Source organism: Fistularia commersonii, chromosome 17, assembly GCF_037954325.1.
Source record: "Fistularia commersonii isolate RoL2024-O1a breed Wild chromosome 17, RoL_Fcom_v1.0, whole genome shotgun sequence".
Taxonomy (NCBI): domain Eukaryota; kingdom Metazoa; phylum Chordata; class Actinopteri; order Syngnathiformes; family Fistulariidae; genus Fistularia; species Fistularia commersonii.
The window spans coordinates 10,634,276-10,658,916 of record NC_141300.1 but is presented as its reverse complement, the minus strand read 5'-3'; the positions used below and the strand labels follow the sequence as shown (position 1 = coordinate 10,658,916).

General features: G+C 44.3%; 1 protein-coding gene across 14 annotated transcripts; it reads left to right on the top strand.

Moving 5' to 3' along the window:
- Positions 1-1,071: 1,071 nt before the first annotated feature.
- On the top strand, positions 1,072-24,351 carry zc3h18 (zinc finger CCCH-type containing 18). 14 transcript variants are annotated; one of them, XM_086162615.1, is made up of 19 exons: positions 1,072-1,258; positions 2,263-3,212; positions 5,003-5,087; positions 7,658-7,806; positions 8,049-8,144; positions 8,231-8,373; positions 8,725-8,754; positions 10,431-10,545; positions 10,809-11,083; positions 12,692-12,874; positions 13,102-13,227; positions 13,437-13,529; positions 13,615-13,881; positions 17,264-17,380; positions 17,844-17,852; positions 20,307-20,823; positions 21,126-21,225; positions 22,281-22,377; positions 24,002-24,351. In XM_086162615.1, exons 2-19 carry the CDS (start codon positions 2,277-2,279, stop codon positions 24,210-24,212), a joined length of 3,549 nt encoding a protein of 1,182 aa, XP_086018741.1. In that variant the 5' UTR covers positions 1,072-1,258; positions 2,263-2,276; the 3' UTR covers positions 24,213-24,351. The 14 variants fall into 14 exon arrangements, with proteins under 14 accessions (XP_086018741.1, XP_086018746.1, XP_086018740.1 ...); XM_086162614.1 differs by having other exon boundaries at positions 1,098-1,625; positions 2,244-3,212; XM_086162621.1 differs by having other exon boundaries at positions 1,118-1,258; positions 2,244-3,212; positions 13,470-13,529.
- Positions 24,352-24,641: the final 290 nt, after the last annotated feature.

The following is a 24,641-nucleotide window of genomic DNA, read 5'->3' as shown; positions in this document are numbered from 1 at the left end:
ACAACAGTCGTCTCCCAGAAGGTCAGCGTCATTGATAATTGATCCTCGAAGTAGCAAGACTGACTGAAATCAGACTAAATATCAGTTCACATAAGCCATGGCTTCAGACTACTTTCATTTTGCACCTCAAGCATAAATGGGATTTAAGCAACATTCATTACTCCTTGCAGGAGTATTAGGTCTTGGTTGTACAGTTGTCAGAATGTACGAAAAATGGAAAATTTTTGACATAATATGACATGTACATACTGTTAATTCATTTAGCGTTTTTTTCTGCACCAGCTGTTTTTTGCACATCTAGTTAGATACTGCACTGCATGTCTTTGCTCTTTACATGTGCAATGACAATAAAGTTGAATTGAAATCTAATGTAATGTAATCTAATCTATGACTTTTATTTTTTTTACCTTTTACCCCTTTTCACTTTTATTTTTTTGTATTTCTTTTTATTGTTTCATTTTAATCTGTATTTTGTGAATATGCATATTTCTGTATATGCATACGTCTGTCAGGTAAGACGCCTTAAATAAAATGTATTATGAATAGGATTATTATTATTAATCTCGAAAACACTTGTAACATTTTCATATCAAAATAGAGATTTTCTAGAAAAAAAAAATTGGAAATCACAATTTCAGAAACATTCAAGGATGGTGAAGTGATTTTTTTTCTCTTTAATTTATCAATACATAAGAACCCTCTGCCTTGAGTTTCTATTTTATAACAGAATCCACTGCACTGTGTGGTAATAAAGATTATATAGTTGATTTTTACTTGCACATTTTTATTGTTCTTTTGTTTGTTTGTTTTTATTAAAATGTGTGCTTTTCTCCGCGCGTATGTGTGTGTGTGCATGTGTGTAAACACACACATATTTATACATATGGATACATGCACATAGTCCGAATTTGTACGGCTCCATTATCAGGGCTCTTCCCTCACTGAACGCAAATCAGATTTGCCCCCCGCCGCTGTATCAGCTGTCAGCACGGCCTTCCATCTCACTGATCACAGATCAGTTCCCAGCCGGTTTAACCGCGGCTACCCATTCACTCGGCCGCCTTCAAGGCCGTCGCATGTTGATGACGTAAGGGAATGGCCTCCCTTGCCGTGTCGTGCGGGGTTTCTCTATTTTCTACACCGTAGCGGATGAATTCCGCCGCATTACATTCGCTGTATATTGTAATTGACGATACCGGCGTGAGAGGGCGATTTTAACGCATCGGTGCCGTCTTTTAAAGAGATCTGGGTCGGCAAGGTGAATTTTAAGCGTGTGTTTGTTCCAGACCGCCGAGTGTAGCTTACGTTGCTAGCTTACCTTCGGGGCTCAGACTCATTGTTAATTGAAAAACGGGCGATTGCATTACAGTTTCCGCTCCGTTCCAGCGCCCTTGCGGACAGATCATTACGCCTCCTTGTTAAATCGTTTATTTGTTAATAGACGTCCAGGAAGTCGTTTGCAAGCGAGTTCGGTGCGCTTGCTGTTTATCCAGCTCCCTCCGCGCTATGAAGTCACGGGCCTCGTTGTTAACTAGCGATTAGCAGCGTTAGCAGTCATTTGCGCCGGGGGTCAACTATGTTAGTGTTTACAAACTTGGATGTGTTGTCGTTTAATATACACACAAGTAGGTATATGTCGGACCCTTATGAGACGTTTGTTTCATTTTTGAATTAGATATCTATTTGGAGCCATTCGGTGGCTTGCATGCTAATGCTAAAGGGCTATAAAAAAATTGCAGCGTTACAATTAACCACCATTGAGCTAACCTGTTGTCTGTAAACATCGTCACCTAACACTGGGTGCCTTTTCAATAAATAATTTTCTCCTCACTTTTATTGGGATTGTCCAGTGAGATAAAAGATATATTATTTATATGTACATCATTTAGAAATATCGATAACCAAACAGTGCTACACATAACGCAATATGTCACAGACCATATTCAGGTTTGGGGCATTGTGAGAAATCTCATCTGGCTTATCCCCTATGCAGTTTGAAGTAGCTTGCAACAATTATCAATTTATGAATACTCCAATAATCGTACTAATCGGGTAATAGCATTTCAATGGGGGATTGCATCTGTTCAGATAGACTACCTCAAAGAAAATGTATTAAAAAATGACCTAAGTTAAACTACCAAACAGTCCAAAAGATGTTGGGCCTGATTATAATTTGATGATTTAAAAAGCTACAAATGTTTTTCAAATGCCGATTGTAACTGTTTAACTCTATTATCTTACAGACCATTCTTCTGTTTACAGTTGAATAGTCTCCAATGGATACCCCGGAAAGCCCCACCCAATCCCCTCAGTCTCCGGAGGAAGAGAAGGGGCTTTCTGACAGTGAACTCCTGGATTCTGCCGATGAAGATGACGACAGGGTCATCTCGGACAGCGAAATTATCCACGAAGATGAGAACGGCGAGCTGGCCGATGAGGATGATGAGGATGAGGCGGCGGATGGCAGAGTAAGAGGTTTTGGATTAGATGAGGAGTTGGAAGATGAAGACGAGGTGGTGCCCGACTTTGTCTCCGAGCCCGATGACGACGAGCCGGTTGGAGACGCGGGAGGGATGGGACCGGAGGACGAGGCCATCGTACTGATGGATGGGGATGATGAGGGTCCACATGGGGGCCAGATGGACGGAGAGGATCCCATCATTGATACGCCACTATCTCCAGACTTGGAGCCAGATCAGGGAAGGAGCTTCATCACGGAGGAGGATGGAGACGATGTGGAAGGGGGAGATGGTGACTACAGAAGAGATGCTCTTCAAAACCCTGCTTTAGAGTCAGCTGAGGAGGAGGAAGAGGAAGACAAGAGCAAGACTGAAGAGGAGGATGAAAGAATGAGGGCCGAGGCGAGGAGGAGAGCCGTCGTGGTGAGAGAGATGAAGGACGACTCCGCGTCTGTCTCAAGGGAGCTGGATGAGCACGAGTTGGATTATGACGAGGAGGTGCCAGAGGAGCCAAGCATTCCTACCCATGAAGACGAGGACGATGACGAAGACGTGAAAGCCGAGGAAGAGGACAGCGAAGAGAAGTCCCTCAAAAAGAAGGAGAAGAAGCCGATCCTCCCGCCATCTCCCAAAGACGGCGAACCTCGGAAGAATGACGACCCCAACAAGGGACCCGAGCGGGTGCGCAGAGACTCCTTCAGAGACAAGAAGAAGGAAGAGGATGATGGAGAGATAGATGAAGGGGAGATTGATGTAAGTCTATTTTCATTTCCTAGGGGTTATATGGGGATGGACAACACATTTGAAATATCAAAATTACAGTGATTTGATTAGCGTAATAGTTGATACATGATTTGTGCGACTGAGTTGCCCAGCCATTCAGTTCATATTTATTTGTGAATGGCAAGGCTTACTTTTCCCAGTAAAAATCTTTGTGGTTGCTCAGTGTAAATGATTGCATTATGATATTTTTTGTGTGTTTGCATATTATCTCTGCCCCCCATAAGTATTGGCTGCAGGATATAGGCTTTGTATTCTGTAAATTGGACTCTTTCTAATGGGCTGTAATGTATTTTCTGTGTCCACATTGAGATCTAGAAACCAGGACATGCAGTGTAAAACTCGTGCACATCTACCAATACAACAAAGAGCAGGGCTCGGTAAAACACAAGCTGGATGCTAGTGGTCCCTCATGCTGTTTTGTTGTGCCTTTGCACTTTTGCACTTTTGCTGTTTTTTTTTTACTGCAAAATTACTAAACATTTGTAAACATTGCTGCTATAGATCCCTGCACAGTCACCTTACTAGGATTTTGATCACATCGCATAGTGTGTGCCTCAACATTATTCTGATAGATGTAGCATATTAGTACATGATGAACATGGGGTCGTAGTTTTGTTATGTTGACAAGCAAATCTCGTATTTTAACTTTATCATTTTGTTGTTTAGTTAGCACTAAACACAAATTAAATAACCTCCTGAAATGTCATCATTTACTTACACAGCATATGTAACATAACAGTTTAAGATATCAGAAATCATCACATTGTGAACTAAAATTAAAGCTCCAGCCTCTTGAATTTTGTGAACCCAGTAGCTGGAACAGGTATATATTCTTTAGCATGTTCATTTGGATGATGGATGATTGATGTAGCTAAATATAAATTATGTTATGCACAGAGTCAGATCTTCGCATGTGTGAAAAAGCAGGAAGTTGCACTGGGCAAAAATATGTAAATGCTGATACATCCATCCCCCAACTGACTTATGCACTCTTATATAAGGAAAGACAGAATAAAGAGAACTCAAATCCGGGAACACTATTAGAATCAAAATCATTATGATAGGAAGTAAGCTAGAAAAGAAATAATGATATTATTTTGGTACATCCCCCAAACCTGCCTGGACTGGAACATAGTTTTTGTTTGTCTAGTGTTGTCCTTTTAACCTGCAGTTTTGAGTATATTAAATAGTAATGGCTGTATTTTTTATTTTTATTTTTTTCCTCTATTTTATGCATTTGTTGTATTTGGTTGGGGATTCTTTTCATTATTCATTTAGTGGTCTTCATCTCCTACTTTGCAGGCAGCTATCGTTGCTCTCTCCAGAGCAGGGGTGCCAAACTCAAGGCCCTTGGGCCAGATCAGGCCAACAAGCAGGTTTAATCCAGCTTGCCACACCAAAAGATACCAGGTTTTAGGGGGGATTTGAACAGTGGGTACAATAACAGTAGTTAATATGTCATGATTTTACCCATCCGATCCACTTGAGAATAGATTTTCCTCCATGTGGCCCCTGAGCTAAAAAGAGTCTTGACATCCCTGCTCTAGAGCCTGGAAGGTAGACTCATATTGTCACTCATATTGTTTTGTACCTGGCATTGCTGTTTTATCTTGTGCTTCTACAGTCAGTATTGTCAGATATTGGCAATGAAATGCGTAATGAATGCGTAGGATGCTCGCAGCCACCCCTTTAACCAGTAATTTTACCATTATAAAAGACTAGCTTGCATAGTGATGTTTAATTTTCTCGTGTTTTAACAGGATGATGACCTAGAGGAAGGGGAAGTCAAAGATCCCTCCGACAGGAAAATCAGGCCACGTCCTATCTGCAGGTTTTTCATCAAAGGTAGGTTCTGGGCAAATCCTGTACTAATGTGCAGTCCATAGCCTCAATGCTATCCGCGGCCTCTGTTTTATAATACGGCAGCATCGAAACTAGGCCCCGTTTCACTCGCTCAGAGAGAACTGAAAGAAAAAAAATCACAATTTGCAAAATGGATTTTCTATGCTGAGGGTGAGTAAGGTGACGTGCAACAACCGTAATTTTTGGATTATCGAGCGGACCATAATACAAGCCGGACCCCCTAAATACGGGGAAAAAAAGTACATATACATGCCGCACTTGACTATAAGCCACAAGTGTCCATTTGCAACGAGATATTTATACAGAAATTTTTTTAACTTCAAATTAAATATATGCAGTTTTTTTTTTTTCCACAAACAGTGCCTGTAACATGGCCAGTTAAAAAATTCAAAATACAGTAGCCTACCAGGAAAATTCATTGATCTCTATCCTCATCTTATTCCTGCACATAAAAACCACTGACGCAGTCTTTTTCATTGTTGGAACTGGACAGCCTCAGAATTCCTCAGTCACACACTTCCTTGGTCTCTTTTTGTCATCACTCTCACTTTCACTTGTGTAAACCACATGCGTATGTTTTGCAATGCCTGTGTAATTTTTTCCCGATGTGACGAGGCTAAATATTTTGCCGGCACGAGGCCCGGAAAAACCCAAAAATTAGCCGTATAATTGTTTAAGACGCAGTGTTCAAACCATGTTGAAAAAGTTGAGGCTAACAGTCCGGAAATATAATATATATCCTTGAACTGATTCCAATCATTATATACTAAAATGTCTAATTGTCTACCGTAATTCTGGATGCACCTGAATATAAGCCGCACCCACTAAACTTGAAAAACCAAAAAATATAATTTGTGCAGTAATTGATTTTTTTTTTCCTGACTGTAACACAGTGTGTTACAGTTGTGTTAACAGTCAGTTAACACAGCCTGTAACACAACTGTTTTAAATCATCATCATTGTTTACACTGCTGTGTTCAGAGCGTGTCAAAAAAATAGCAGCTCATATTCCAGAAATTACGGTATATCGTTATTATAACAGTACTTTGAATGCTTATTATGAAGTCATCGGAAAATCCAGATTATTATTAATAAAAAGGTAAACATGTTAAACAAACTGATCTTCAATTAGATGACAGCCCGTTTAAGGGCAATCGTAATTCTAATTTCTGGTATTCGCATATTTTCAAGGCCAGTATTTATTTTCAATGTAGCTGTATTGCCGTGACCAGACGCCTCTTTCTACTCCAAATGAGCTTTTTCTTTTTTTTTCCCCTGAAACATTAGGTGTTGGTTGTGTTGCTGTATAACTTGAAAAGAATCCTTCCGTTTTGATACTGAAGCCGAGTGTTTTTTTTTTTTTTGTTTGTTTTTTAACATTTATTAGAACATGTTCCTTAACAGAGTCATACACATTCTTACAAAACCTCATAACAAGATATACATTATACAATAATCTTTATAGGTCACTTATTTCCTCAATAGCTAGCCGAGTGTTTTTAATTCAACCCACACTAATGATTTGATGACATGCTCACAGGCCTTTTCAGTATATATTGTATGATTTTGCCATGAGATTCTCTACACCAGAGGGAGTCATTGTACTTCATGTTGCCTGAAGTGGCGCCCTCTGCACAGCATCTCCCTCACCGTGCTCAGTGTGCAAATATCGGTACCTCAGCTCTCTCTCCTGAACTTCCTCAGAATGTTAGCCATCCATATTTCACTATTAACTATTATCATCAGTTAAACCCACCAAAGTATTCAGTAAATCATCTTCTTTTTTTTTAATCAACTGAAATGATCTGAGATGTGAATATAGCAAATCTTTAAATCTGCCGTACCTCAGACTCTGGCATAACAAAAAGGTTCCAATGGCTGAAGTAAAGACATAATATTTTGCCTTTCCAAACACCACTTTGGTATTCTAAGTTCAGAGCAAGTGAACTGGTCTTTTTGTGTGGGGAAAAAGATGACCACTTTTCACAGGTCTGGGGCGAATCCCACATCCTTGTGGGATGATAAGTGTTTTGGCTGTTCCCTGATTCACAGTAAACCCCATGTTTTGCTGACGAAAGCTTAGAGGCAGGACTTTGGTGCTCGCAACTTGACACTGAACACGACCTGCATTTCACTCCTGACTGTGAAATGCAGTCAGTGAGCCAGTGTGGATATTTAACAATCCAATGTCTTCAGCTGACACCCAAATGAATGCTCTAAATTTAATTACATTGCTGTAATTATTGACATTTGCACTTCAGTCACAATTGCTAAAAAAAAATGGACTCCAAATAAAACCAATTGGCTTATTATGACTCAGAATAGCAGTGTATGGATGTCAAATATTCAAACACACATGGATATAAGCAGGAAAGCTACTGTCAACATGCAGCCAGTCCCTTTAACTTGGGCTGTTCCAAATATCTGCCGGCTGCTTCCTGGCGCCGATGTCGCGTAGAGCTCAACCTGGCAGCTTGTAATCGTGAGGCCGTTGTTTTTGCTTGGCAGCTCTTGAGCTGAGTCTAAAGTTGTGCACCCATCTTTTTCCGTAGGAAACTGCACGTGGGGTATGAACTGTAGGTTCATCCATCCTGGCGTGAATGATAAAGGAAACTATTCCCTCATCAGTAAGCCTGACCTCTTCTCACCCAATGGAGCACCTCCCGGAGGACCACCCCCGCTCTTACCCAACAATCCCTGGGTACGTCGCTCACATAACCTATGTAGGGGTTTGGATTTGTGTAGACTGAGAATTTGATTTTCTTCAGCAGAGGGTAAACATATGGGCTCTTACAAACATATTTGTTGTGTTTTTAAATAGTTGCATGTTAGCCAAGCGTCGCACCTACACTTAAGTTTGCCCTACCTCCCCTCAGTGACTATGTGTAAGGAGATCCAGGTTTGTATTTTTTATTATTTGTTTTTCTCCTGTCTGGATTTCAGGCTGGACCCACAGTGGAGGAGCTTCCTCCACCACCTCCTCCTGTGGAGCCTCCTGTGGAGAGCGCATGGGAGAGAGGGCTACGGCATGCCAAAGAGGTAAACGCCGCTACCGTCCCTTTCTACGGGTTTGTCCCATCCACGTCTTTGAGTCAACAGCTTGCACTCCCTCCTTTGCCTCGCAGGTGCTGAAGAAGGCCACCATCCGCAAAGAGCAGGAGCCGGATTTCGAGGAGAAGCGTTTCAACGTGACCATCGGGGAGGACGAGCGCGAGTTCGACAAGGAGAACGAATTCTTCCGAGAACGGAGCTACCGCATCATTCGCGAGTACGGCCGGCCGACAACGAAAAAATACGCGTGACGGCACCAGAAACGTAGTCAATTTCTGCCGCAGCAGACAAGTCGGGGCCAAATGGAGACTTTCTCCCTGTCAAATACAAAGCTTCATTCTTCATCCTTCAGCTGAATGTAATGAGAACACTGTGTCGGGTTATTCCCATTAAACCAAATAATTCCAACATATGTACATTTACAATTTAAGCATTGCACGTAATGTAACTTTTAACTATTCCAGCCAGTCCATAATACCCACACGGGATGTTTGCTTTGTCCCAGTGAGTGAAACAAACAGATTAGTGAAACAGATTTTCACTAAGCTCATTTTGTTTGTTCTTGCAGTGAAATGGAGTTCAGAGATCCAGTCTATGGGTGAGTGGGGAATTTACATGACCTTGTTGTTTTGCAAAGCATTGATGATTGATGAAAGTGTAACGGCATCATAAGTCCCCTTATGATAACTACAGGAGATGCGCAGATAAGGTGCTTCCCCCTCTCACACTTCCTGAAAGAATCAAAATTGAAAGTTAACAGTTGGGTTTTCATGATCTGTCTAAAGCAAGGATTGGCAATCACTGTGGCTTTTGAAAATAAATTAGTGTAAATTTTGTTTTTATTTTTTTTAATTAATGCAATTCCCAACTTGAAAATTACAGTGATTTTATAACATTAAAATAACGTGTGTTTAGCAACACTGTAAGCTGAGGTTTGGGGGAGCAAAAATCGCAATAACCGGTTAAACAAATATGTTAGATTGGCTATTTTATTCACAAATATATATTTCATTATGTATATTTTGCACCTCAGTACAGGCAAAAATAAATGACGGCATGCGGAAGCAGGCGGCATTTTGGGTAATGCCGGGATAATTGAATTGGGGATAATTGAAGTTGCTTTTCTTTTCTCAATATGATGGGGGCTCAAATAGACATTTGCCATTTGATTCAAAAGTGACTTTCAGCATTGTTTTTTTTCTTCCTTTTGGGAGTTTTATAATGTTTTTGTTGAATGTAGAAATGTTAGTTTTCTCAGTTGCCGTTTAGTTATTACCTAACTGCAGCACACTATTGTTTCCTTTTTTTAATACGTAACATAAAGAGAAAGAAAAATGACAAACAGTGTTAAACTCATTTTCATATCGTCAAAGGGGTTTTGTGGCTCTTGATGTTTTCTGCGCGTTTTCGGCGCGAGGGCTCTTTGATCGTCCATGGTCGCCGACCCCTGGTCCAATGCGTGTCTGTCCACCAGCTGAAAAGTTACACACCTTTTTTTTTTAAACGTTCCATTAAACACTGTTGCGCCGATGTCAGGTCTTGAAGTGCGTTTAGCATGTCAGCGCGTTACCTCCTTAGGGAGGGACAGTTCAGAGATCCCTGGCCGACGGCCAATCGAGCGACACGGTGTCACAACGGCGGTGAAAAGGTTGCGTCAGAGGTGTTTTGGGCCAAGTACGATTGCACAAGACCGACAGTGCAGCGCAGAAAATTCCAGACCTTTGTGTATACAGCATGTGCTCATGCTTGAGGAAACAGGTTGCTCGGCGGCGAACTTTCCTTTTTAGGAACATTGAAACATATGTAAACGATTATTGAAAAACGTCAACGGGAGCACGTTAAAGGCGACTATTATGAGGGTGAATGAAAGGTATCCTGGCATTGAGCTAGTGTCATATATTTCTACGTTGTGTAAATGAGGAGAGCACATAAGCCATTACGCGTGCACGCCCACGCAAGCATGCATGTGCGCAAGGGCATCTGAATTCCAATCTATTCTGCAATCAGGTTAATGTGAGCGTGTTTTTATCACGTCAAGGATTGAGCGTAGCGACTTCTCCCTATTCTCATTCCGCTCAATGGTCGCACCACGCCAGCGCTATGTCATGCTATGTTGCGCTATGTTACTCCGAGCAGTTGAATCGCATCTCATCAGCTGAACAAGGCCTCGTGAGACGGATGAAAAGATGTGTTTGCCCATCTGCTCTGCAACCGGTCCGAAGGCGATAAAGGGACGCTAATAAGTCATCGCAGAAAATTTGCTTCCTTCCACAGCGACCCGTATGCCGACCCGTACTATGACTATGAGATGGAAACGCTGTGGCGTGGTGGCCAGTATGAAAACTTCAGAGTTCAGTACACAGAAGCTCCTCTTCCTTACCACTATAGTGTGAGTATCCTGCACGGGAAAACACATATAGATATCATTGTAATTCTTTATCAACTGGAATTTTTGCAATAATAGCACGCCTTATGTCACAGATTGAAATGGACATTTGGCTTGTGCATACAGCAGGCTTTGTAGGGGTTGGAGTTATGGTTTTATTGTCAAATGTGATTTTGTTTATTAGTGCGATACCGTCTCAGTGTCAGACGTGGCGCCACATATTCGCCTCACTTTTTCCTCGGTCTATTTCCATTGATCCATTGCAGCAGGAGCGGGAGCGGGAGCGGGACCCCCGGGAGCGGCACCGGGACCGAGAGCGCGAGCGGGACCACCGCGAGAGGGAGCGGCGGCAAAGGGAGCGCGAGCGGGAACGGGAGCGCGAGCGGGAGAAGGAGAGGATGCGGCGGAAAGAGGAGTGGGAGAGGGACCGGATGAAGCGGGATGAGAAGGAGCGGCCGAGGATGCGTCCGCCCCGTGATGCCAGGCTGAAGAAAGAGGAGGAGAAACACAAACCGCACTCGCCCCTGACCCTGCCGCCAAAGTAAGTGGGTCTCCAGCGAACGCGAAGCGAAACCCTACAGAACGGGGAAAGTTTCTTTCCAGAGCTCCCGACAGTCTCCGCCCTTTTGTTTCTCGTAAGTTTCCCATATACCATTATTTGTCTTCTCTCAGACGAATATTCCCTGGCCGCACAACCTTTGCGTTTTACAAAGGAGGTTAATAAATCAGTGCAGTCCTGTTTGGCATTGAGACAATAACAGGAGCAAAATGAAATGACTTCATCACAGTCTAAACCGCAATGTTTTTTTTTTTCCTCTCCTCCATGCTGTTTCAACTGTCTTAAACATGAGTTTTCAGAAAATCCGTAGTCAAGCTGGGTCTGCTACACACCCAATATCTACTCATTTGGCTGTTATTTATTATTATTAAATCGTAACGTGATTTTTGAATTTTATTCTGTCACTGAGATTAATACATCACAGTCTTTCAAATATCACGTAATAAATTCAAATACAGTAGCCCCATGTGATGCGCACCTCGACTTTTTAACACCCATGGAGCCCATGGCGTTCTGCAAACATCATTTTGAATTTTCCCCTCGTGTTTTTTGTCCATGCCTTTTATATGCCTTCCTTAAAAAAGTGCTATAAATAGCAGCGAATGGGATTAGGAGTTAAAAATAGCACACTCCTTGTGTGCTATTTTTAAAAATAGCACACTCCTTGTGTGCTATTTTTAGCCTCCCTGTCGGTATTGCATCACACCTACGCACGCACGCATGCACGCACACCTCATGTCATCACTGCCCTTTGATTGCAAGTTTCAGTCCGTAAGCGAAGTGATAAGACTCATTCAAGTGTATATTGAAATTTTCTGATGCTTTTTGTTGTTCTTTTTTTCAATGGGAATAGCCAGTCCGAAGTTTTTAAAAGCAGGATCTTTTTTCGTTTTGCCCCTTTTGCAAGAAAATAGAAGGAACATCTTTATTTGTCTCAGTTCTGCATTCTCTATTTTCATTTATTATCCAAAAAAAATCAAATTTTAAAGTAAGGGAAAAAAATGTTTTCCCCCATTTCCTTTTTGTCCCATTTCCGTCACGATACCTTAGATGAAATGACCATTTTTTTAAAGAAGCTCAGGTTGCAAGATTTTTCAAGGGGGTTTTGAAATTGGAACAAATACATAAAAACGACATTTTGATTTTGCTTCCCAAGCTGAACCCTTTGTGCGTGTCTGTCTATCTTTGTGAGGAAAATATTGCGTAAATGTAGCAGGAGTGCAGGTCTCACAGAACGGAAAAAGCAAGTTGTCATGAAGGTCCAACCAATGAGATCCATTGTAATTTTCTATGTTTTTTTTTTTTTTTGGACGAAGCTGAAGCATCTCCATACTGCTGTAGAAGAAGGACACTTCCCATTCAATGTTCATTTTATTTTCATTTTCATTTTTTGTTTTCCCATGACTGCCGGAACACGACTGGAGCTGCTGCATCAGCAGTGCTCATTACGCTTCTTCAGTAGTGGTTTTGCATCACTCTGCACCAGTACTGAGTGAAACATCCAAAGTCAATATCAAATTGTAACCCTCTCATTTGTCCTCCCCAGCCTCGCTCTATCCAGCTTTGACTTTTCTGCCTTAATCTTTCCAGCAGACCAATGGAGCCCCCCTCAAAGAAAGAAATTGTTCCCGTCATGAGGCGGCCAGATGAGTGGAAGGACCCGTGGCGGCGGTCCAAATCTCCCCGAAGACGACCTGGCCTCGGCTCCCCGCCCCGTGGCCGCCGGCGACACCGACCCTCGGGCTCCTCCGTCTCCCTGTCGAACTCTTCCAGGTAGAAATCCCTCAGGTTGTCCTCGGTCGGAGTACCGGAGTGTCTGACAAAATATCCGTCGCAGCACAATTGTTAGCAAGCGGCGAACTTCAAGAAAGAACAGATTTCATTTGATCGACAGCCCCGATTTCGTGGAGGATGCCCGCGAATGACCGCGTCCACGAGGTCTTTTCGTTTTCCCCCGATGCTAATTTTCGGCAAACGCAAATGCCGTGCTTGTTTGGCAGGTCTTCATCTCACTCTTCGTCATACACCGGCTCTGGGTCGTCTCGCTCCCGCAGCCGCTCCTCTTCATTCAGTTCCTACTCGAGCCACTCCTCCCATCGCAGCTCCTTCAGCGGCAGCCGCTCCAGGTGTGTATCCGTGCAAACCGTGCGCTCCGCAGAGTGTAGCATTTGCCAGGACCTGACATGCTGACAGCCCTTTTTATTCTCATCCCACCTTCTTGGCATTACGTACAGAAATTAACTAATTTGACTCACTTTAATAAAATAGCTTCAATCCATGCAACTTTTTTTTTTTTTTTTTTGCGTGTTTGATGACTGCATTTGCCGATTCATAGGTCTCGATCATTTTCCACGTCTCCCTCACGAAGTCCCACAGCTCCGAGGAACGCGAAGAACAAACCCGACCTTCCCCCTCTGCCAGCCAAAGGGTGAGTTCGCGTTCACGTCAGTCGAAATCCCTAACGTCCCGTCTGCACGGTGGAAAAAGCAAGATATGCCTTTTTCCTTCGGAAGCGTGCTGCTGAAGCCGGGCGCCATGCCCCCGCCACGGAGGGACAAGCCCCCCATGAAGAAAGCTCCCAGTCCGCCTCCACCCAGCGGTCCGCAAGGGAGGCCCCCCAAACTGCTGCCGGAAGCGGGGAAGCTTCCCCCCAACCCTCGGGACGCCGGATGTGCCGGCGGAGGCGGCGCAGGGAGGCCCCTTCCACCGCGGGAACCCGGAAAGCCTCCCAATCCAAGAGAAGGACGGCGGAAGGAACGCCAGCAGCATCCCCCGCGGCGGTACGTTTCCCGGCCCTGTATACTTATCGGGTTTTCCGTGACACATTAATTCGCTGCCGCAGCAGGAAATTAGATGAACAGGATTAAGGGCTTCGACCTGGAAAAGGAAGTAACTATCTATTTTCTGTGATCCAAATTCTCTTCTCTGATCCTGCGCGACCAGTTTCCAGACACAACATTTGAGCATATTTCTTTTTGCATGAGATGATTACCTAATCAATTAAATGAACCAAGGTAGTTTCTGTTGGCAGCCTCCCACCAGGCATAGTTTCAGGGCAGAGATTAAAATTAAGTTGCTAAAATTGAAGTAATTTTGCCTTCTAAAAAAAAACAACAGAAAAAAATTGCCTCGTGGACTGGAATCAGGATGCAACCGCTTTCAACCGCTCTCATTCTCCTGCATGGCAAGGCCTTCGTTAAAATCCACTTTGGTTAGTTGAGGGACGGCGTTCTTTCATAAAAATGTCTAAATAACTGTCAGACCAAACTAATCAAGACAGGATATTTGTATTTTCACATGGGTTGTGATGCTTAAAAAACAAATTCAGGAAAGGGCTGAATCATCCCATCCGTCTGTCTGGGGCAGTTTGTGGATTTTTTTTATTTTTTAGCAGGGCTGGGAGAACGGTGCTGTTGCAGTATTGAACCCCCGATATGTGTGTGTGCATGTGAATGTGTGTGTGTGTGTGGGGGGGGGCATTCTAGTTACTGAGTTGTCAAAAAAAATATGCAGAATAGAATTGCACCCAAGTAGGGCTCCACCTTTTTCTACAATAAGTCATAGACTCTTGGCCTCATCTTATCACAGCTGGGATGTCATTGGATTTACTGATCAGTGAAACAATATAGGTTATGAACTTTGTTTGAGCAAAGGAAATCCTTTCAGAAACTCAACACAACAGAGATTTTTAATTAGAGGTCACCATGTGTAAATGCAATTACGCAGCTCACAATGATACGTGTTTTGACCAGGGACTGAACCTCGGTCCATGTCTGTTTTGACCTGATGAAAGCATCAGGAGACGCAGTAGTCCAAGGAGGCCAACGATACACATTTTCCCTTTGGCAGTTTGAGTTCAGATTAAAGAATTTTAGCAAAAGAATTAGACTAAAATTACATCACATGATGCAAATAAAGTCCCATTTTGACAGTCTATTGCAAACACTTCAATAAATCCGCTATATTTCACTTCACAAACGTCTTAACCCTTGTGTTGTCTTGCGGGTCAAAAGTGACTCACTAGCATGTTTAGCTGTAGAAAAAACACCTTAACCTATTTTTTCCAACTTGAAATTTTATGGCTTTTCCTAAAGAGACCTCATAATTAGAAAAAGTGATACTTGGTTTTTGTTTATGTTTCCATGTGGGCTGTACACCACAAGGGTACAGAGATTTTCTTATGGGTCATTTTTGACCCGCAGGACAAGGGGAGTAAACACAATGTTAAGATCGCACGAGGATTAACAGCCACAGTCTTTACAGATGTAACCATTATCATCACAACATAAATATATTCAAAATTTTTGTTTTAGATTGTCTTTACATGTTTAAGTTTGTATATACAGACTTTGGTCTGGTTGGTTTAACTAAAATGGTGTGGAATTTTAGATGAGATTTAAAGAAATGGTAAACAATGGAAACCGTTGTTTCTTGGTTCTCACAGTGAGTCAAAGTTGCGTTCAAATGCATTGGACGTCCGAGTGTCCTCGAAATCCCGGGGTAGAGACAGGAGCCGTTGTTGGTTGAAGCACAACTAAATTTGTTTAAAAAAATAAATGATGGAAAAGCAAAAAGACAGGTAGGAAAGACAAAAGGCAAAGGGATATCACAATATAGTAGCCGTCCCACTATGGAGGACATATTAGTGTCTCAATCAGTCCATTCTCTTACCCTGCCACTATTTCCGGTCCAGTATTTACAAAATAGCGTTTGCGTCACCTCCACAACAGGTAAACCGCATTTCAATCAAATCTGACCAAATTGAGACGTTGTTAGAAGTCAAGTTAGAAACGATACTGGGTGCAGCAGTTGGGAAATTGATCAGCCCACAGACCCCTAGAGATGCTTATCACATGAATAGTTTTTATTGTGCCATCGCAACCTGAAAGTACGCGCAAGGGAGTCCTCACCTTGTCATGACACCGCGAAAAAGGAAAGAATGATTCGCCGCCCACATTTTGTTTGACGGAGGCAATTTCCTCAAAGAAAGCGAGTCAGCAGTACGTGACGGTCTCGAAGCTGTTCTTCCTCCATGCCGTGTTTGGGGAAGACGGCTGGTGTGTGGGCTAAAATAGAAAGGAAACCCAGCTTGGGTTTCAGTCACTGTGAAGGCGTGGATTGTGGGTCATCCAGGGAAACCAGTTCCAACATGTGTTTATTTGGCAGTAGCATTCCTCAAGTACTTACAATTATCCATACATCAAGTGCAAAACTCCATAGCCTGAATTATTAACTTTTTCCCTTTTTTTTTTTTTGGCAACTGCGGGTGCTTAATAACTGCATGTGTATCAAGCGTCGTTTTTTTAACCTGGCAGATGAAATCACCAGATGCACATAAAAAAATGTGCCTCGAAACTGGGAAAAAAAAGAAAAAGTAAATGCAAAGACACGGACATTTGTGAAATGCACTGTTTGTTTGCTAACTATTATGAAACGAATGGAAACCGGTGCACGTGAGGAGTGTCGTTTGGAAACACAAAATCCACCGAGTTACGAATATCATTGTCGCTGGTAACTACAATCATTTTCAGGATCTGTTCAAAAGGCCATTGACTGAGTTAGCAAAGAATAGGTTATATCAAAATATGACACCATATACCATCTACCATATTGACAGGATATTTTGTTATCATGACGTTGGACGTCCTTCTGTGCGCCATTTGTCGGTTCTGAATAAGCGCCTTGATTTTCAGTGAGGAACTAATGGGTCAAAAAAAAAGCTTTGGTAAGTTAGGAAGCGTGTCAGCTCTCTCCCAGCTCCATAAGATAATCATTACCCAAAAACTCAAATCATTTGTAAGGTGTAACCCTCAGGAGCCAATAATCATAAAGTTGCGAGAGAAATTCCTGAGAGCAATGATTGAAAGAATGGATTCTAGGAGTGTTTGGCCCGAGTGAATAAACTTTGGCAGACTGCTGCTCTTTTTGAAAATGTTGTTGTTATTCAGGCATGACATCCATTGCCTTCTTGTATCCGTTGAGTTTAACGTGATCTCAGAAATATCATTTACAGCACATTTTTAAAAATGTGCTGTTGTGCCTATTGTGTTTTTTTTAAGTCTTGTTTTTTTTTTTTCTTTTCTTTTTTTTTTCTTTTTGTTTTTTTTTTTCTTTTTCCTTTTTTTTTTTTTTGGTTTTGTTTTGTTTTTTGACCTGTTTCAGGCGATCCATGAGCGGGAGTGTTAGTGGAAGTGGTAGCAGTTATACCGGTTCGAGCTCCAGATCCAGATCCTCATCCAACTCTATGTCGCGCTCACACTCTGGATCTAGAAAATCCAGGTACTAGCCAGTTTAATCACTGTCATTGTAAAGGATCTAAAGATCTAATTCCCTTTTTTTGTTCAATATCGACTGAGTTTTATTAACTTTATTGGTCAAAGGTCATCTCACTGGCCTGATTCAACATTCTTCTCACCAAGCCTCAACACCATAAATCAGCAACAGAAGGGCTACGCTTTCTTTTTTAAACAAATTCCTTTGGTCTTCAGGCCGTGTTTTTAACCTACTCCAGAACTAAACCTACCATTTTTCCAAATGTGGGTATCATTCAATCTTACATCACTGCGTAAACAATACATATCATTCTTAGCATTTCTCACGTGTGTGTGTGTGTGTGTTTGTGTGTGTGTGTGCGTGCGCGCGGGTGCTTGTGGGTGCATGCGCTGATTTGATACCGTAACCTGATAATTGATTCAATCTTCTCTTCTGCTTCCATGTGGTGCTTGTGCTGGTGAACGTGCAGGAAATCCAGGTACGATAACATTTATTGGGGGAGGTCCAGGGCTAAGAGGGATGTCCGAGCCATTGTGGGGCGATAAATAGATTAATCTTTACAATGTATCACCTCCCATTAATTACTTTTAAGGACATAAAAACAGATGCTTCTGTCCATCCAGAGTTTTCCAGTTGGCAGCCAGTACGCCAGGCTTTCCGAATGAATAGATATGGCCGAAAGTATTGGCCCACCTGCCTTGACTCCCATGTGAAGTGACATCACATCCCTAATCCGTAGGGTTCAATATGATGTCGGTCCACCCTTTGCAGCTATAGCATCCATCCATCTATCTTCTCTCAGCCGGAGAAGAGAGGCCCAGACCTCCCTCTCCCCCGCCACCCGGTCCAGCTCTTCTGGTGGGACCCCAAGGCGTCCCCAGGCCAGCCTAAAGACATAGTCCCTCCAGCGTGTCCTGGGTCTTCCCTGTGGCCTCTTCCTAGATGGATATGCCCAGAATGCCTCATCCAGAAGGCATCCTGACCAGATGCCTGAGCCACCTCATCTGGCTCCTCTCTCTGCGGAGGAGTAGCAACTCTACTCCGAGCTTCTCGCCCTACCTATAAGGGAGAGTCCGGCCACCCCGTGGAGAAAACGCATTTCGGCCGCTTGTATCCGTGATCTTGTTCTTTCGGTCACCACCCACAGCTCGTGGCCATAGGTGAGGGTGGGAACGTAGATCCACCGGTAAATTGAGAGCTTCGACTTCCGCCTCAGCTCTCTCTTCACCATGACAGACCAGTTCAGAGTCGGCATCACTCCATCCCTCACTTGTGAACAAGACCCCAAGATACTTGAACTCCTCCACTTGGGGACCTCCTCCCTGACTCCACCCATCTCCGGTTGAGTGCCATAGTCTCTGATTTGGAGGTGCTGATCCTTCACCCTTGGCTGCAAACCGCTCAAGTGAGAGCTGGAAATCATGAACTGATGAAGGCAACAGAAGCACATCATCTCCAATAAGCAGAGGCTCGATCCTGCAGCCGCCTGACGGGATCCCCTCGTCGCCTTGGCTGCACCGAGAAATTCTGTCCATAAAAGTTATGAACAGAATCAATGACAAAGGCCCCGGCGGAGTCCAACTCTCACCGGAAACGGCTCCGACTTACAACCGGTAATGCGGACCAAGCTCCGACAACAATCATACAGGGACAGAACAGCCCGTATGTCTTGGTATGCTGAAGCTTCGGTTCCTTTCACTGGAACTAAGGGGCCAAGCCCAGCTCCTGAAAAACAACCCCACACCTTAATCCCCCCTCTACCAAAGTTCACGCTTGGCACAAAGCAGTCAGACAAGTACCGTTCACCTGGCGACCGCCAAACCCTCACTCATCCATCAGATGGAGAAGCGTCATTTGTCTGTCCAGAGAACACGTCTCTTCTGCTCTGAGTCCAGTGGCTGTGTGCATCCGACGTTTCGCATTGCGTGTGGCGATGCGTGGCTTGGACGGAGCCTCTTCGGCCATTTTTGAGCTAATCTGAAGGCCACATGAAAGTTTGGTGGTCTGTAGCGACAGACTCTGCAGAAAGTTGAAGGCCTCTTCGCACGGTGCGCCTCAGCATCCGCTGACTCCGCTCCGTCAGTTTACATGACCTACCGCTTCATGGCTGACTTGCCGTCATTCCCAAACACCTCAATGTTCTTATAACACAGCTGACGGTTGACTGGAATATTTAGGAGCCAGGAAATTTCATGACTGGATTTGTTGCACAGGTGGCATCCTATCACAGTCCCACGCTGGAAGTCATTGAGCTCCTGAGAGCAACCCATTCTTTCACAAATATTTGTAAAAAGCATGCCTGGGTGCTTGATTTTATATACCCGTGGCCATGGAAGTGATTTGAACACCTGATTCCCATGTTGTGTGTGTGTGTGTGTGTGTGTGTGTGTGTGTGTGTGTGTTTGTGTTCATCCATCCATCCATCTTCTACTGGTCGCCAGTCATTCGCAGGGCCACATACAATTAAACATTCAATCACTTAGTCATTTGGGGCAATTCACTTTTATTAATCAATTAATTTTCCGAATCAACCTGCTGCAAGTTTTTTTGACTGTGAGAGGAAACCGGAGAACCCAGAGGAAACCCCAACAGACACGGGTAGAACATGTGAACACACTCCACACAGAAAGGTCCCCTTGTCGGAATCAAACCACGGTCGTTTTTGCTGTGAGGCCGAAGCGCTTGATGAATCAGGCTAGCGTGCGTGCTAGCTAGCTTGCGTGCGTGCGTGTGTTGAGTATCTATAGCTATAGGTATCATGTGTGATAGGATGTATTTCACATTCTGTCTCGAAACAGATTTACAAAGCAAAGCTGCTATGGGGAAAGAAAAAAGGCCTAGAGGCTAAACCCAGACGTGGCAGGACAAGAGAAGATGAGTAAAACGTTGCACGTCGGAAAGAAGAAGCAGCTCACGGTCTCTGTCTCTGCAGGTCTCTGAGCGTGAGCAGCGTGTCCTCCGTTTCGTCCGCATCATCCAGCAGCAGCTCTGTCCGCAGCGCCGACTCAGACGACATGTACGCCGATCTGGCGAGCCCCGTGTCCTCCGCCAGCTCCCACTCGCCCGTGCCGGGGCATCCCCGCAAGGAGCGGGGCCCGCCCGTCCGGGAGCGGCCGCCGCACAGCCGCGAAAAAAACCGGGGTGGGTGCGCGGAAGCGGCGGCCGCGGCGGGGCGACACGAGAAAAGGCAGCGGGCCGGCCTCCGCCAGTCAACGTGTGTTTCCCCCGTCTCCGAGAGACCGTCGAAGAAAGACGAGCCCTTCAGGGAGGATCGCAGGAAGATGGAGCCGTCCGGAGCCCCGCTAAGGGGAGGCGAACCCCTGCCGAGATCGGGGCCCGGTAGCCGGGGTGGACACCATGGGCATCCGCCTCCAGGGAACATGGGTCCTCCCGGCAACTACGGGGGCTCAGGCTCACATAAAGACATCAAACTCACACTCCTGAACAAGGTTACTTTCGCTTCTAAATTCAGCATATTTAAAAGTGTGTGTAGCCGCTCTTGTGTGTCAGCGCCAACACGATAGCCACGGTACCAACCGCACATTCTGGGTAGTTTGAAATTGCCCCATCGTATGCAGAAATGCATATATAAACTCGCCGTTGAGCCTTTCGGTGATAATGAAGCCATTACGTACGCTGCGTTTAAAACTTATGACCTCAGTGATCAGAAAGCGGTCTGCTTTCATCACAGAGGCATTTTTCATCAGACAAATATTGAAATCACCCTTTGCATGTGCGCTCTGCGTTCCAGCAGCAGGCGGACAAAGGCAACAGAAAGAGGTACCTGCCATCGGACAAAGACAGACCGGGTTCCCCTCTCAGCAAGAGAATGGCCATGTCTCCAGACAGAGGTGAATATTAGCCACTCGTTTTGCTTGTTTTTTTGTTTTTGTTTTTAATTTTTTTACACACATGCCTGCACTACACTTTGTTTCAGTATGAATTCCCATCAATTTTTTTTTTTTTTTAATCCCAATTTCTTCAGTATGAGCATCAAGCCCGGGAAAACACATATCATGTCTCACAGTGGAAAGTAAAGGTATAGAGGCATCATGATATGTGTTGACGTGCTAAATAGTGGTTTGCAGGAAATTATTTTTTTAAATGAAAAAATGTAAAAAGGGTAAAATGTTGTTGTTACTTTTAATTCAATCATTGCTAAACCTGATTGATTATGAATAAATTACTTACTAGTTTATGTATGAATGTGGCAAGATGCGCCTTTGTTCATATGAAACCCCCAAAAATGCTAGAAATGCTCATTTAAAATGAAATAGAAATAAAGGAAATAGAAAGAAATGTAACATTATATTGGTAGATTAGTTTTTTCTTCTTCTATTTTATTTTTTTAAATTCCTTGATATAATATTGGAAGTAGACATTTCTGTTTGTGTCCTTCTTGATATTGTTTTGTCCAATAATGCAATATTAGCCCCGATCGGAATCTCTCAACGTTGCAAAAAGGACCCGCATTGGCCTCCAGCGAGGCATCAGCCCTGCTCATGTGGCCGCCGGCCAAGAATAATCTCATTGAGCCTGGCAGGAAGTCGACTTTGACCCGCAGGCCACCCTTTTCACCCACTGTGATTCCTCGAATGCCAACAGCAAACTGGTTTGATGCTCGGGTTTCCTTCCTACCAGTTTGCCTCGTGATGACTTTCCTGCTGGCTTGCAAGCAAAAGCGGGCAGGGGATGGCTTTTCTTATCTTTTACCCGAACGCCTTCACCGTGACATAAACGTTGAACCTCTGAAACGCAAGATCCTATCTGTCCGTCAGAGGGACAGCACGTTACGAAGATATAGTGGATATAGTGAAAGAGGACATGACGTCCATTGGCAGGAGAGCAGAGGATGCTGCCGTTGATCCGCGACGACTTTAACCTTTTAACGGTCATTTTTTTCCAGGCCGTGACAAGAGGATACCAGGCCGACCCCCGCTCTCCCCTCGGATGGATCGCCCCAGAGGCCAAGGCTTGCGGCCCATGCCCCCGCAGGCTGACAGGTCAGCAACACCGCGCTCCTCCTGCGGAATTACATAAGCAAAGCGTCTTCGAGCAACAGCAAAATCTGCGCATTTCTCCCCATATCGGGACTTTCTTCTTCCGAGCCTGCCTGGATTCCATAAGACCAAATAAATAATATTCTTCGATCAAACAGTCATGTCGACAAAAATAAAAACCAATAGCTTGTTCTTATAAGACCAGTAGAATTCGCCACTGAGAAGCGATAGCTTTCATATAATCTGAAAAACAAAAGCACTTTTCTTAAGACTCTGGTTTTGGATCGTTTTTCTCAGGGACGGCTTTTGACATTGGGATAGCAAGCAAAATAGAACAGAATATTCCTCAAAGCATCCCACCGTGGGAAAACTTAGTCACACAGCAGAAAGTGGATTGCGCATTAGTGATTGTTAACGTGCAATCGCCGAGATATATACCGTATTTTCCGCACGATAAGGCGCATCGGATTTTAAGGCGCACTTCAATGAATGGCCTGTTTTAAAACTTTTTTCATATATAGCGCACCGCATTATAAGGCGCATAGAATAGAAACTACTGTAGTGGCCGGGGTTGCGTTATGCATCCGCTAGATAAAGCTGCATTAAAGGGAACGTCAACAAAACAGTCAGATAAGTCAGTCAGTCGAACTTCATCAGTAGAATACAAACCAACGCTCTGACAACTCCGTTCACTCCCAAAATAAGTTAAAATAAGTGTTTTCAATAAGGTACCGTACATACCGGTAGCTCTTACCGGTATTTGCGCCACCGTCGTTGAAAACAATGTTTTTCCTACTCCATTTGTCACAAGCTTTTCATAAAACCAAAGCGCCTCTAAATTCACTGATGTTCACGTCGCCAGCGAGCGCTGTTGCCTTCATTCGAATCGCGTAGAGACGCTTCTACTCGCTGTTCAACAACCCACTGTTTGAGTTTGTCCTCCAAATGTGACCATCTCGCTTCGATTCCCCAGAATCTCTGTTTAGTCTTCTTTACTTGGCGCAGGTCATCTTGTTGCTTCCTCCACTTCCGTACCATTGATTCATTAATGTTGAATTCTCTCGCTGCTGCTCTTTTCCCGTGTTCTACTGCGTGACTGATCGCCTTGAGTGTTAACTCTGCGTCATAAGCGGGTCTCTTTATACACACACAAGTACCGTTTTTACCGCTGCTAGCCATAATTAACTAATATTGGTCCATACATAAGGTGCATGGGATTATAAGGCGCAATGTCGGTTTTTGAGAAATTTAAAGGCTTCTAGGTGCGCTTTATAGTGCAGAAAATACGGTAAATATCAGGTCAGAATACAAAAAATAATGTTTGGGGGAAAAAAAAATGGTCCAGAAATGAAAATAAAGAACATAAGCAGTAGAAAATCAGTATTAACAGGCAAAAGTGGCAACTAGCAGCTACGCTTGCAGCAGCGGCACATATGGCTGCTCAGGTGAATGAATGAATGAATAAATGAATTAAAGAAGTCTATTGAGAGCCGAGCTGGGTGTTAAACAGCCGAACAGCGGCAGGAAACCTTGGTCCGTCGCTGAGGTGCTGCGACGATGACGTGAGCAGCACCTTCACTCCCGACAATCACCTGAGACGTCGCCCTCTGCTTCTCCCCCCTCGTAGGAAACGTCCCATGTCTCCACCGCCGAAGTCGTCCGGGAAAGGCCCGGCGGCGCTGTCGGGCAAGCCGCCGGCCCCCAGCTCCGCTTCGGCCGCGAGCTCCGGCTCCAACAAACCCAGCAACACACTCTCGCGGCGCGAGGAGCTGCTCAAGCAACTCAAGGCCGTGGAAGACGCCATCGCCCGCAAAAGAGCGAAGATCCCCTCCAAGTAACCCGAGATCCACTCTGTCGGCCCACCCGTCCGGGCCCCCCCCCCACCGGTCGGAGCAGCCCCTCTCATCCCAGATGGACGTGTACAAAAAAAAAAAAAAAAAAAAATTAAAAATAATGTATGGTTCTTGTATAAAAGGCTGGTGAACAAAAAGCGGCCTCCAGGGAAAAACCCGTCTCCAGAGCGTCCCTCGCTTCCCCCCTCGAAGCCCATGAATGTCAAGACTTGTAGAAACAGGAGGGGGGGGGGAGGCGTGCTGGCAAAGGAGCACGAGTCGGGGGGGGGAATCACCCGGGAATCACCCGCTGCTCCTCCTGGCTTTTGGGCAAAGAGGAAGAGGAAGAACCATCCTCGTGTCACACAGCTGAATCTACTACTTCTGTCTTTCTCCGCCCACCTGCCCCCCCTTTTTGTCATATCGTCGTCTTAG